The sequence below is a fragment of the Plasmodium brasilianum genome, chromosome 12 (genome assembly GCF_023973825.1).
Source record: "Plasmodium brasilianum strain Bolivian I chromosome 12, whole genome shotgun sequence".
NCBI classification, from domain to species: Eukaryota; Apicomplexa; class Aconoidasida; order Haemosporida; family Plasmodiidae; genus Plasmodium; species Plasmodium brasilianum.
The window spans coordinates 670,348-685,186 of NC_090125.1; the positions used below are offsets into that span (position 1 = coordinate 670,348).

Below are 14,839 nucleotides of genomic sequence, written 5' to 3' on the forward strand. Positions count from 1 at the left end.
ACCTTTTTAAGATGCGACGAAACGTAAAATGTTTTATACGTTGTTAAGTTAATCCTATTTATATGTTAATATATAATAGACAGTAATTCACACAAAATAATTAGTACGTGTATAACGAGATAAAACAAAAAAAACAAAAAAATAAAATAAATAAAATAAATTAAAATAAATAAAATAAATAAAATAAAATAAATAAAATAAAATAAATAAAATAAAATAAATAATAAATTTCAAAGCAGAAGTAAATTAAGGCAAAAACTATACAAAACGGACAAAACGCAAAATATTATACATGAAATGTAAGTATAATATAACGCGGAAAATACAAATATACAAAAAAAAGGAAAAGAAAAATTCATGCAATGGAGGACGTACTAGATAATAACAAAATAAAAGAGTCTCTTCAACAACAAATAAATCAGATAGTTGAGGACAATGAAAAGCAGTACAATGAATTAATATCATACATTGAAAACGAAAAAAGTAAGATTCAATGATCATACAGTGAATATGCCGAAATACAAGGAATGCACTTGAACTTCCTTTTTAATTACAGTGTACGAAAATATAGCTTTTTTTTAATTTACTTTTTTCTTTTTTTTCAAAGAGCAAATAGAAATTCTGAAAAATAAAACAAAGGAAAAAAAAATATCAATTAATAGGATAACTCACGGTATTCTTGAAATTAGCTGACCAAAATGAAAACTTCATATGAGTATGTATATTAACAATTCATTTTATTTTTATTTTTTTTTTTTTATAATTTTTTTTTTATCTAAAAGAAAGGTTTATTAATATATATACATATATAAGTATGTTTTTCTTTTTTTTTTAATATATATTATGCTTATTATTTTTTTAAGAGATCGAAGCCAATACCGTTTTGGTAACTGAGCTGAAGGAGAGTGTCATGGTAAGAAGTCTACATAATTATGTCTTTCGAACCGTTTTACCTCTAACCATTTTTCCCTTCACCATTTTGCACATAGGAGGAGGAGAAAAAATTAGACGAATTTCCCAAATTAATTGACGAAATTAATGAAAGACTTAACTTAATTTTGAAAAACTTTGATTCATCTAAATTAGGTACTTCTTTTTATTTACGATCCCATGAGCTTTTTTTGTCCATTTGCATTACCTACATACGCCATTTTGCTTTTCTTATGCTTCTTACTTTTTATATACTTCTTACATTTCATATACTTCTTACATTTCATATACTTCTTACATTTCACATACTTCTTACATTTCATATACTTCTTACATTTCACATGCTTCTTACATTTCATATGCCTCTTACATTTCATATGCTTCTTACATTTCGTATGCTTCTTACGTTTCATGTGCTTTATACTTTTCCTTTTCCCCTTTAAATTTTGCTATAACAGAATATAACACCGTGAAATTACATAAGGACTATATTGAGAGTGAATGGAAGAAAAAACTAGAGACTTTATATAACCTTTTAGGATTTGAGATAATACTTCAAGGTTTTTCTAATGCTTAAGCTTTTTCTAATATACCGCTCGTCCGTTAATTTTTTAGTTCATATTGTATAACCACCTGTTCCTTTTGTAAGACATTTTTCTGTGTAATTGTCTGGAAATATGTGTGCCTTTTTTTTTATTATTATTACTATTTTATTATTACTATTGTTTTTTTTTTTTTTTTTTCCCTTTGTCGTAAATGTTAAAATTGAAGCAGATGATAAAATTGTAATCGAATTTTATAACATCCAAATGTCTGACCCGCAAAAGAAGTATCGAGCTACTGTCACTTTGCACAATGGAACGTACGAAGGTCAGGCAGAAATCTTTAATCGGTGCAAATGTATGCAAGTATACATATAGTTTGCACATATTTGTATGTGAATACATGGACATATTCACACTATGTACATTCAAACAAACAATTTTTTTGCAGCTATTGAAACGGCACCTCGCTTAAACAAATTCGAAGATTACGTGAACAGTTTAAATAAGGGCATGCCCTTTACCACGTTCTGCTGTCTACTCAGAAAGTCATTTAAAGAACTGAAATGAATTGGAGTGAACTGGAATGGACAGGAATAAACTAGAATAAATATTAATAATATGTGGAAATTTTTTTTTTTTTTTTCTTTTTTGTTTTGCACACCACTTCAACGAGTTCTCATATATCCAAAGTGCACATTTTAGGTGTGCATTGTGTTATGTGCATTTTTTGTACGTAAAAATGTTTAATTTTTTTTTTTCTTTTTTTTTTTTTTGTAATATACGTGTTAATGATACAAAACTATATAAGTATTTAAGTAGTGACTTCTTCATTTTTCGTACGTATTTTTAAGGACACAAAGTTTAAAATAAAAAATATACGTAAAAAGGAAACATATATTTGTAAATAAAAAAAAATTTCTCATATTTTTATTTTTATTTTATTTTTTTTTTTTCTTTTGTTACTGTTTAATATGTGCAAAAGGGAAGCTGCTACATGAATTTCCATTTTAGCCACAAGAGGGGTATATGCGATATATGTACATGTATATTTAAGTGGATATCTTCAAAATTGGAATAATATAGAACTACTACTCGCGCATAATTTCGTGAAAATTGGGAAATGCTTTCCCTAAAATTATGGAGATAATAATTTTTAATACTGACCAAATCTTCGATCAAAGCTAGTTGCGCAAGCACGATACGATACAGCCGTGACAAAACGTGAGTGTCCGCTTTTGCCCCAACATACACTTACGAAGAAATTAAAATAAGTTCCCATGATTTAACTGTCCACTTTGAAAGGACTGTATATTTGTTTTTCATTTTTTTTTGCTTACGCAATTTTGTTTTTTCATTTAATAAATAAACATATTCACAAAATGGAGACAATAAAAATCTTCGTCAATAATAATAATAAAAAAAAAAAAAAATTAAATTAAATTAAATTAATAAAGCTTAAATAAATTAAAAGTAAATAAAAAACTAAAGGGATATAAAATAATTTTATCCTTTTTTATTTAAAAAAGGGTAAAAGGCTATGTTTCTATTTATGTCATGACAGAGTTATGTTCATCCGTCATGGGTATATAAGGCGTGGTTCAAAACATCAACAGCGTATGGTGAAAAAAAAAAAATGGAAGCAGCAGCAATGTGCAGTGATATACACACATATATACATACATATATATATATATGTATATGCGTTCCTCCCCCCCCCCTCCCTTGCTTCTCAATCGTTCCCATCATTGTTAAACATACACAAGATTCATGAAAAATGCCAAAGGGTAAGAAGCGGTATACAATTCATTATATGGTTAAAGATTTGTAGGATGCATAAAAAAAGGGACTTCCTTAAGAGAACTTTTTATTTCCAACCCATATGATGGTGACAAAAGGGAATGGATAAAATTGGAATTTTCATAAGTAAGGAAAATATGATTTGGTGCATCAACAAACTTGTATATTGAATCGAAGGATAACTTTTGATAACATGTATTTGCCATATTTGTTGTACTTGTTATATTTCGTTTACTAGTTAGATCTTCATAATAATGAAAAAATGTTTTAAACTGCCTCTTATCACACCACCTCCACATATTTAAATAAGAACTAGGAATATTATAAAATTCTCTTTTCTTTTTTTCTTTTATTATAGAATATATAAATGATTCATCTGATAAAATTTTATTTTTTACATAGTATTCTTCCTCTTCTTTTATGGATCTGTCTACATGATCACTAACAACACATGGATATAAAATTACATTATCGTGAAAACCACAATATTTTTTATTATTTACATAATACCTTGAATTATAATTCCTCTTCAACATATTTAAATATTTCAATTTTTCACTTTCTCTCAAATTATACGTTTCTGTAATTACGTTTTCATAATATAAACAAGTTGAAGGGTATTTATATCTTAAATCAAATAGAAAAATTGAATTGTTCGAATTTAAACAAGTTAATGAAATACCAGTTAAGCTAAAATCTTTAAAAGAGTTGTCACTATTATAATATTTCTTCTCATTTTCATAATCTATTAAATTATAATTTACATAGGATACATAATTTGCTACTCTTCTATCATCAATTAATATATTCTTTTTACTTAAAACTATGTTTGTATTTGTATCAAAACAATTTATTTTTTGTAAATTCTCCATTACTTTCTTATTACTTTCGATCTCACCTCTTTCTAAGTCTACTCTATAGCATATTGCCTTACTTAAACCAACACAACATTTGTTCTTATCAGTTTTTACAATGTTCTTTATCTTTGTTTCTTCCTTCTCTTTGCATGTATTCAGGGCGATAACTCCCGTCAGTGGTAGTTCCCCTTCATCTGTAAAATGAAAAAGAGATCATTAAAAATATGGATATTCCACGAGATATAGGGGCATTTACGAAACATAAATCATTCAAGTTGTTTAGACGATTTCGGTGCGGACACACGAAAACAGGCATAAACCAAATGTACGCGTTGCAGAGGGGGATGCAATCAAGAGTATGTTTATATATATATATATATATATATATATATATATATATATTTATATATGTGTTCGCATGTATTCCTATTTGTTCCTATATATGCATGAGCATCGATATAGTTGAATCTGCACACTCACTCACTTAAAGGGGGGGTTCGCATAACCCCCAATTTGCTCTCTATTTTTTTTGGTACCTTTTAGAGAAAAGAAGTACAAGGAGGAGCTGTCGGCTAACAAAAATTTGTCACTTGTTAGGTTAACCGAATCCGTCGCCATAATATGTTTGCTGCCACTGAGAGATAACTTCGATTTAAGTAAAATATTTGGAACTAACGAATTTAGATCATCAATTTTCCACAGATTAACATAACCAAACTTGTCTAATGATATAAAAGAAGTAAAGGAAGGATACAAATTACTATGTTTATTTTCAATTAATTTTACTATTCCCCCATTATTTGAATGATCCGATATATGATGAAAGTAATTTTCATGCACATAATTACTTTTCAAATTCCACCTTCTTTGTACATGTTTTTTTAACTTCACTTTATACTCAAAAGAACATATTTTATTTCCATAAGGAAATACATCATTAAAAAATGTACTCGGTCTTTTAAAATCATACTTAAAACTCTCATCAGATATACAAAAATGAACCTTCTCTCTATTATATTTGCTTAAATATATTCTTGTAAATTCATATAAGCTAAATAGATTTCTAATGTTAATAATATTATTTGTAAAAAGAACGTTATTTTGTACTGATTTATTAGGTATGAGACTAGCCTTTTCATAAGAGTTCCTTTGCTCTCCCTCTCTAACCATTCTTTCCATCATTCCGTAGCAATCATGGTTTTCTTCTTTCCCTGCTATATACGATCCCTTTGTAAGCTTATCTGAAGCATGCAGCTTATCCAAATTATTACTATGATTATCATTATTGTTTTTTTTAATATCATTATTAACATAATTATTTATTTCACCACTGTTTTTATTTCCGCTGTTTCCATTCTGCGCATTACTTAATACCCAATGTTCCTCTCTGGAATGCTTCCTTTCCTCAAACACTTCATTTGTGTTATGAACCCATACTCCCCTTCCATTCAACAGTTCCCTCTTATGGTCATATAATTTTTCGTAACTTCTCATTTTATAATTCACACTTTTTAAAATTTTAAACTGGTATTCCTTGTTCTCTTTTAGGAAAAGCATAATGTCTTTAATATTTTGTTTGAACGGATTTATATGAACGTTAATATAAAAAAAATTGTTAAAAATATCGTATGAGCATTTACATAATGGCATCAATTTATATAGTTCATTATAATTTAAAAACTCACTAAGTATTAAGAAATATAAGAAATTATTTAAAATGGAAATTAAAGGGTTATTGAAATTGTAATCTGTGGTATAATCATCATTACTTTGGATATAATTACCACAATAATTGCCGTTAATTTTTTTATTGCTACTACTGTTGTTAGTATTTATCGTATTTTTAATACTATTATATGAGGTAGTTAGACTATTTCTTTTCCTCTTTTTTTTCATATATTTTGGGGTCACAGAGTTTAAAGAAGCATACATACGAAAACTTAACTTATTCCAGTTTGTGTAATAATTTGTATAATTATATTTATTAAAAGGCACCATAAAATAAACAAACGAATTTTTATCAAATAGTGATTCCATAATATAATTAGTTTTGTACCCTTCATACATCGAATAATAGGAGTTATCATCATTTGAAATGCATTCCATGGAACTTGAATAATCTTCTTCATCATCTTCTTCTTCTTCATACTCTTCTTTCCCTCCCGACTCCTCCTCTTTTTCTTCATTTACTTCGTTAACTTTATTTACCCCGTTAACTTCATTCACCTCATTTCTTGATGCAGCAACGACATCTTTCTTTTGGTTGTCCCTCCCTCTTATAATATCCTCCCTATGAGTTCTATCACGATGGCTATTTGCCTCAGTATGCTTACTGATCCCTCGACTCTTGTCGTTCCCACAATTTTCATCATTAATCTTAACAATATCTTTATTAAAATAATTATTCATGTTATTCAAATTACATGTTTCCTTGTGTACTTCCTCCATTGACTTACCTTGGTCACTCTCCTTAGTGTCGTACTCATAATATTTACTGAAGTCTTCATTCTTCTTAATAATCTCGTCCACCTTAAACGTGTCCATATTAGTTTCTTTTATTTACCTGTTATGAACATTTGCACATACAAGCATATGAACATATACATATATGAACACATGCACATATGTACATGCGAAAATGTGTGAGCACACAAATACACGTGCACATATATACACTTATATATATTTATACACGCACGCATGCATGCATACATCTAACCCAACAAGTAACTTCCCTACGAGTGATATGCATCAAAAAAAAAGATAAAAACAGACGACTTAAATATGATATAGTCAGATGTTCAACTCACGTTCCATATTTCACGATTTTACATACAGTAAGGTAGCATTTGCATATTATAAATGTGCATATGTGCAAGTACAAATAGAAAAGTTCATATCTATATATATAAATATATATATATATGCGTGTGTACATATATTGGTACAGGTGCATATATACTATGTATATATATACATATGCGGGTATGTAAGTGTGCAAATTATTTTTTCCCAGAACTAGGCAACTGCACATAAAAAGAGACGACCTTATGTCACTATAAAAGGATCATAAACGATTTGCTAATTGAAGCAAAAATAAATTGTATGTACAAAAATAACACAGCAAATTAAAGCAAGTTAAGTTTTATGAACATGCGCCTATGAGCAGGTTAAATGTATTCATAGCCATATGTAATGTACCCGTTGGAACAGCTTTATAAATAAGGAAAAAAAAAAAAAAATGGAGGGAAAGTGCGAAAAAACGAGCACAAAAATGGAGGGAAAATGAGAGAAAAAAAGCAAAAATAATGGAAAACATATATTAACACCCAAGTGAAGCTATTACAAATTTAAACTAATCGTATGGTAACGTTATATGAGTATTATATATACGATAACACTGTAATGACATGCATTACTCATATGATATTAAAGATATAACTTCAGAAATATATAAATGAAAATAAGCCCTTTCTACTACTACTAACGATGATAAATATATTTATTGTTAAATTCTAAAAGAAAAAGAAATTTACAAATACATACAGTTTTTTCCTAATACTATTTTTATTATAATAAAATATATTAACATTATTAATTCCTTTCATAAATCTCATTTTATTCAGCTTTGACTCTTCAGTTTTATGTACTGCTAGAATAGTATTCTTCAAATAGGAGATTAAAGCATCTTCTATAGTAATTTTAAAGATCTTTTGAAAAGAACTACTTATTAATATGTAATTATAAATCAAAAAATAAATAAATAAATATATATATATATATATATTTATTTATTTTCACGTATATTTTTATACAAGTACATATGTACGTATATGTACGTGATTATACAGCATATATTTACATACCTATCTACATAATATAATTTTTTCTATTAATTGTAAAAAAATTTCATATGATACATGAATAAATGATGGGAAAAATAAAGAAAAATAAAGAAAAAAAAAAAAAAGAAAAAAACGAAAAATTAGCATTTTTTTAATTTTTAGGATTGAGTAATAAATTCAAGTAAATGAAGGAACGTTATTGTTACGCATATACCCGCACATACATATATGAGGTAAATAGATATGTATATACGCATATATGTACGTGTTCAATTTTATACATTCCCAACTTGTTAAACGAAAAAAAAAAAAAAAAAAATATATATATATATATATATATATATATATATGTATAAATATGTATGTATATATATTTGTGCACATTCATAAGTGGTACATTTATATATATATGAATGTAATAGTCATGGCTACAGCATGATGCACTTACATTTTATTATTATTTAGCTAATTAACACGTAATAAAAAAACCCGTAAATGCACGTTCTTGTAATTGTTTCTTGTTTATATATATATGCAGCATAGTTCAATTTCAACACGGTATTTTTTATTTTATATATTTTATTTTCTACTGTTCTGTTTTTTTTTCTTCGTGCATAATAATAAGTAGGTAAGAATAAGGAATATTTTGTCGTAGGATTGGTAATCCGTCATTACTTTACTAGTAGTTATTATGCCTTTGTAGTTCAACAAGTTACTAATTACACAAAGGATACTCTATATATATATATATATATTTTTTTTTTTTTTTATTATTAAATTATACATTTCCGTTAATTTGAATAAATAACATTTAAATTAAAAAAAAAAAAAAAAAAAAAAAGAAAAAAGAAAAAAGAAAAACACATATACGTATGCATATACAATGGAATAAATAGAAAGAAATGAAAACACATTTTTTATGGTTAATAAAACACGACGGATTTACTTTTTATAAAAAACAAAAAATTTTTGCCCGTTGAAAAATTTAAATATATGCATTAAAAGAAAGGGTCAAGATAGAGGCAAGAAAGGCACAAACACGAACTTGCATGAAAATATACGAACGAAATGAGATTCAGAATTTTAATTTTTTTGTTTACACATACGGAATAATGACCTGATATATATACATGCTTATAAATACATACGTACATACATATAAATACTTATGCATACATGTATATAATTTTTTCGCATTACAAAAAGAGGCTGTAAGGTAGATATATCGAATAAAGGTACACATATATGATCCAAATTATTGTATCTGTTCCTTTTATAATTTTGCTTTCGTATAAGCTGAATGCATAGGAAGTAAGTTGCTGAGAAAGATCCACATTCTTGGGTACGCATTTATATATATAGGTATAAATATATATTTATATATGTATACAAAATTTACCGCCCCTTTTTTATCATATTATTTTAACCCGTTGTACTGTTTAAAAAATCCGCGTTAGAACGAAACAAATATGGAAAAGTTGTTCTCGAATCAGGTTAAAAAAAAAAAAATAATGTCTTAGTTTATTATTACGGAAATTAACAGAAAAACAAAAACGAGGACACATATTTAGATACGAAAAGTACGCAAAACGGTTTCTGCTTCTACACCATAAGTATACATACGGGGGCATTAACTTGTATACGTGTGTGTATACATATATATACATTTGCGAATATTTTTAAGTCTTTCCGTATACACAGCTTTTTTAATATTTTTTTAAGCCACTCTTTAAAGTAGTGACTAGGCCAAGTGTTCCATCTTTTTTATTCAAAATTTTTCATAAAAAGGGTAGTAAGTTAAGCAAAAAAAAAAAAAAAAAAAAGAACAAAATAAAGGAACAAAGAAGTAACAAAATAAGGGAACTAAAAAGGAAAAAAATAAGGGAACTAAGAAGTAAAAAGATAAGGGAACTAAAAAATAAGCCAAAAAAACGGAACAAAAATGGGAGCAAAATGGAAAATTATCAAACGTCCAGTGATTCACAATATTATCAAACGAAATATAAAAAAGAGCCCCTCCTCCTTCAACATTTACGGGAAAGTAAAAGTCGAAAATCCAGTGGTAGAATTAGACGGAGATGAAATGACCAAAGTAATATGGAAAGATATTAAGAATAAATTAATACTACCCTATCTAGATTTGAATATAAAATATTTCGATTTATCTATTCAAAATAGAGACAGAACAAATGATGAAGTAACACTAGAAGCAGCAGAGGAAATAAAAAAAAGTTCTGTTGGTATAAAATGTGCTACAATTACACCTGACGCTGCTAGAGTTAAGGAATTTAATTTAAAGCAAATGTGGAAAAGTCCAAATGGCACGATAAGAAATATATTAGACGGAACTGTTTTTAGAGCTCCTATTCTTATAAAAAATATACCTAGATTTATACCTAATTGGAGAAAACCAATTATTATAGGAAGACATGCTTATGCTGATCAGTACAAACAGAAATCATTAAAAATTGAAAAAAGTGGTACATTTGAAATAGTTTTTACCCCCGATGATAATTCTCAAGTAGTCAGAGAAAAGGTTTACCATTTCAAAGGTTCTGGTGTGTGTTTAGGTATGTATAATACAGAAGAGTCTATCCGAAATTTTGCTTTATCATGCTTCAGATATGCATTAGATCTTAAAATGCCTCTATATATGAGTACAAAAAGTACCATACTGAAAATCTATGATGGATTATTTACAGATATTTTTTCTGAAATATATGAAGAAAAATTTCGAAAATTATTTGAACAACATAATTTATGGTATGAACATAAATTAATTGATGATATGGTTGCGCAGGTTTTGAAATCTGAGGGAGGATTTGTATGGGCTTGTAAGAATTATGATGGAGATATACAATCAGATGCAGTTGCACAAGGGTATGGAAGCTTAGGTTTAATGAGTTCTATTTTAATGTGCCCAGATGGTGTTACATGCGTTTCTGAAGCTGCACATGGTACTGTGACAAGACATTTTAGATCTTATCAGAAAGGTGAAAAAACATCAACAAATCCTATTGCATCTATTTTTGCATGGACAAGGGGTCTTCAACACAGAGCTAAGTTAGATAACAATCAACCCTTACAACAGTTCTGTTATGCACTTGAAAGGGCTTGTATAGAAACCGTTGAAGATGGACTAATGCCGAAAGATTTAGCAGCATGCATTAAAGGAATTAAAAATGTTACCGAAAAAGACTATTTGTTCACAGAAGATTTTATAGATGCAATTAATGAAAAACTTAAATTTAAATTACTAGTTTTTCAAAAAAAAAATGAAACACAAGCGACTAATACAAAATTACATAATGAAAATTGGAATCACTATGCACCACAAGAACATGCCTCCTGAACTGTTCATATGTACTGCTTTTCTTGAATTCGCGTATTTATCGCTTATTTAGTTTTCCATTGTCCATTCTTTTTTCATCTACTTTTTTCAATATTTATTTATTTCCATATTTATTTATTTCCATATTTATTTATTTCAGTATTTATTTATTTCATTATTTATTTATTTCCATATTTATTTATTTCCATATTTATTTATTTCCACTTTTATTTTACATATTTTCCCAATTTAATTAAGATCATATATATGTACGCGTTGACGCAATGCGTTCCACTGGAACATAAATATACTGTATGCATGTGCGAATATAAAGCTATATAGTAGCTAACATTTTAAACCCTCAGTGATTCTAACCACGTTAGAATATTTACATTTTTCGTATAACTATGCCATTCCCATTTGTGAAATGTACACCTTTTACATTTATCCTGAACAGAAGTTTCTTCCTTTTTTTTTTTTTTTTTTTCTTTCTAGCTTCCTCTGGTTATTATAAACAGATGCAATTACGTCAGCTTTCACCGCCTGTCTATTTGTTGTAATGAGCAGGTTATAATATGTAAGCTATGATTAATGTAACTGTTCATAGAGTGATATAATACTAAGGGAAAGCAGAAAAAGTCCATATTTTTCATAACTCTAAAATGCAAAGCAGTGAATGGAAGCGCAGTGGCAAATGCATAGGTTAATATTCTTAAATTTTAAAATAATTTTAAAAAAAAATTTACAAAAAAAGAAAGTCAAGAAAGCATACGTAAAGAAAAGTAAAGTTCAATATACTACATAATAGCATAGAAAAGTATACTATAGAACAGTACAATAGAGAAAGTATAAATATTGACTTCCTGATGTGTGAAAAAAAAGGTACTCAAAATGTACATACACATGTATATGCATATAAATGTTCACCTACACATATACGCCCGCGCATAACATCTTCACACGACCAAAAAATATGCCTTATTATCGCAGCGTTGGAAAGCACGAACACTAAAAGCTAACTTCATATATTTACCTGATTAATTTCTTCAAAAAATACATATATATGTTACATGAAATTTTTTATTTCAAATTACCATTCACGTAAAATCTGGGATAATTTTTCTGAGTTAAGAAATAATTTATTGATGCATCGTATTCTCATTTATTCAGCTTCTGACCTTATTTCTCGTCGTATTTTGTTCAATATATGACCTCATTTTTCCTTTTTATTTTTCTTTTTATGATAGAAAAACTAAATATACCTATGTCATTACGATGCTCTGTCTCGAAATATCATTGAATTGAGGTAATTCGATTTTTCCATTTTCGTCCCTTGGGAAATTTTCCATTTGATAATAAACCTCTTCATACTCCTTTCTATTTTCTTGAATTAGCTGTTCTACGCTTCTTTGACTTCTTAAGACGTCAATTTTATCACTTTCTTTTGAGTCTAGCCAATTATTTATAATATCCCATAATTTAGAAAATATAGTACGAGATTCGTCAACCCCTTCAAAAAAACTTATACAGTCCTTCTGATGGGCATCTAATAATATATCTCCATATTTTTTTCTACAAACTTCACATTCCATATCCATTTGATGAATTGGTGGTATTGTAGGGTCAAAGTAAATTTCTTTAGTGTTTAAGTCCCTTTTAATTTTTGCAAAAGCTAATTTAACTACTTTATAAATATATCTTATAAACATGCGAATATATCTTAAAATGTCTTTCGCAATGACATCACATTTTAAGTCTACTACATTAGGTAGAGTGTTATTTAAATTATATTCATCCTATAAAAAAAAAAAAAAAAAAGCAAGTAACATACAAATGGAATAATTATATTATTGATTTTTAATAAATTTAAAAGTGTTCATTGGAAATGATTTTCTTCACACTAAGTGTGTTGTTGATATATATACGCATGACATTGTCTTAACGCTTAATTTGTTACTTTAATATAATTTAGTTTTAGTTTTAGTTTATTCTATTTTATGTTATTCTATTTCTTTTTTATTCTGTTTTATTTTATTCTATTTTATTTTATTCTATATCTTTTTTATTCTGTTTTATTTTATTCTATATCTTTTTTATTCTGTTTTATTTTATTCTATATCTTTTTTATCCTATTTTATTTTATTAGTCTTCTTTTTTTTTTCTAGTTCTTTTTCTCTTTTCTTTCTTGTCTAATTTCTTTTTTTTTTTAAGCTCAAATGCTTATAAGACTGGAACACTGTTTTACCTGACTCATTGGATACATACGATTCATAAGGTTGTTCACTCTGTTGCTTTGAAACGATTCTCTAATACATATTGGCACATTGGTGTGCATATTGTCAAGATCCATAAATTGCCCATTTAGAGAGTAATTAATATCATCAGATAGATATGCATAAGTTAACCTACTTGGATTATTGCTTATATATTTTTCTTTATATTCTGCATTTTTATCACTCATAGGCATAGCATAATTATAATCTTCTATATTACTTCCTTGGATTGAATTACTGGGATATATTACATAAGGATTATATTCTTGACAGAATGAATTATTAAAAGAATTATATTTTTTATTGCTCGTTTTACGTTTGTTGTCAACTGTGCGAATAAATACTTTTCGATTTTGTGGTTTGCAACTAAATGAGTTTCCTGAGCAACTAATATTCATTGAAGAATTTTTCTTATTTTCATATTCATGAACTCCTGCATTCGGATAAGTATAGTACTCCTGATATTTCGTTTGGGGAACTGCAATACTTTCATTAGTGTACCCCTCTACAGCATATTGTCTACCTGTACTTTCAGGTAGGGTGTCGTTGGTTTCTTCAAAACCCTTATCAGGTTTACTCATTTTTTCATAATTTTTATATGAATTTACAAACATAGCCAGATGGCAGATAGGTATAACTATATATATGAGCTGCTTTTTTAAAAATATATATATATACGTAATATCACTATAAATCTATTAGTTTATTAGCATAAAAAAAAAAATATGTTAATCTATACTTGATGAACTGAATATAAAACCAATGTTTTTCCTTGCACTTCCTTCATTCATATAAACATTGTAGAGGGTAAAAATTTTTATAAATATATTAGCACAAAATTAAATATTATAAAATATAAATTCTACGTATGATTAATGTATGCATATGTATACCTTCACACGTATATATATATATATATAAGGTGAAAACTTAATATTTTCGTTCTTTTTTATTTTTTTTATAACAGTAATGTACGTTAAATGGGAAGACACTAATAACCACTTAACCTTATATTGTAATAAACATTTTACACAAATGGTGATACGAAAACTTCAGTAAGCAACATTGGTAATGCAGCTAAGTTAGAAATAAAAACTTATACAAAACGGATAAAATATGCTTATGTATATACTTTTATGGATATACGCATATATACATACATACATGCATATATACATACACACATACATACATGCATATATACATACACACATACATACATGCATACGTACAATTATAAATATAATCTTTTTAACGTATA

The 14,839-nt window shown here is 27.4% G+C and overlaps 4 protein-coding genes across 4 annotated transcripts; 2 read left to right on the forward strand and 2 right to left on the reverse strand.

The window, feature by feature from the left end:
- Positions 1–362: 362 nt before the first annotated feature.
- MKS88_004130 (kinetochore protein SPC25) lies at positions 363–2,042 on the forward strand (the record flags this gene model as incomplete). The annotated part of the gene is made up of 7 exons (XM_067217281.1): positions 363–483; positions 608–673; positions 864–913; positions 990–1,086; positions 1,389–1,490; positions 1,702–1,800; positions 1,924–2,042. 7 exons carry the CDS (start codon positions 363–365, stop codon positions 2,040–2,042), a joined length of 654 nt encoding a protein of 217 aa, XP_067071725.1.
- Positions 2,043–3,289: 1,247 nt separating this feature from the next.
- Positions 3,290–6,673, reverse strand: MKS88_004131 (uncharacterized protein; the record flags this gene model as incomplete). The annotated part of the gene is made up of 2 exons (XM_067217282.1): positions 3,290–4,323; positions 4,666–6,673. The coding sequence occupies 2 exons, from the start codon at positions 6,671–6,673 to the stop codon at positions 3,290–3,292; spliced, it is 3,042 nt and encodes a 1,013-aa protein (XP_067071726.1).
- Positions 6,674–9,916: 3,243 nt separating this feature from the next.
- On the forward strand, positions 9,917–11,326 carry MKS88_004132 (isocitrate dehydrogenase [NADP]; the record flags this gene model as incomplete). Its single annotated transcript, XM_067217283.1, has 1 exon — positions 9,917–11,326. One exon carries the CDS (start codon positions 9,917–9,919, stop codon positions 11,324–11,326), a length of 1,410 nt encoding a protein of 469 aa, XP_067071727.1.
- Positions 11,327–12,567: 1,241 nt separating this feature from the next.
- MKS88_004133 (inner membrane complex protein) lies at positions 12,568–14,159 on the reverse strand (the record flags this gene model as incomplete). Its single annotated transcript, XM_067217284.1, has 2 exons — positions 12,568–13,101; positions 13,551–14,159. 2 exons carry the CDS (start codon positions 14,157–14,159, stop codon positions 12,568–12,570), a joined length of 1,143 nt encoding a protein of 380 aa, XP_067071728.1.
- Between the last annotated feature and the right edge of the window lie 680 nt (positions 14,160–14,839).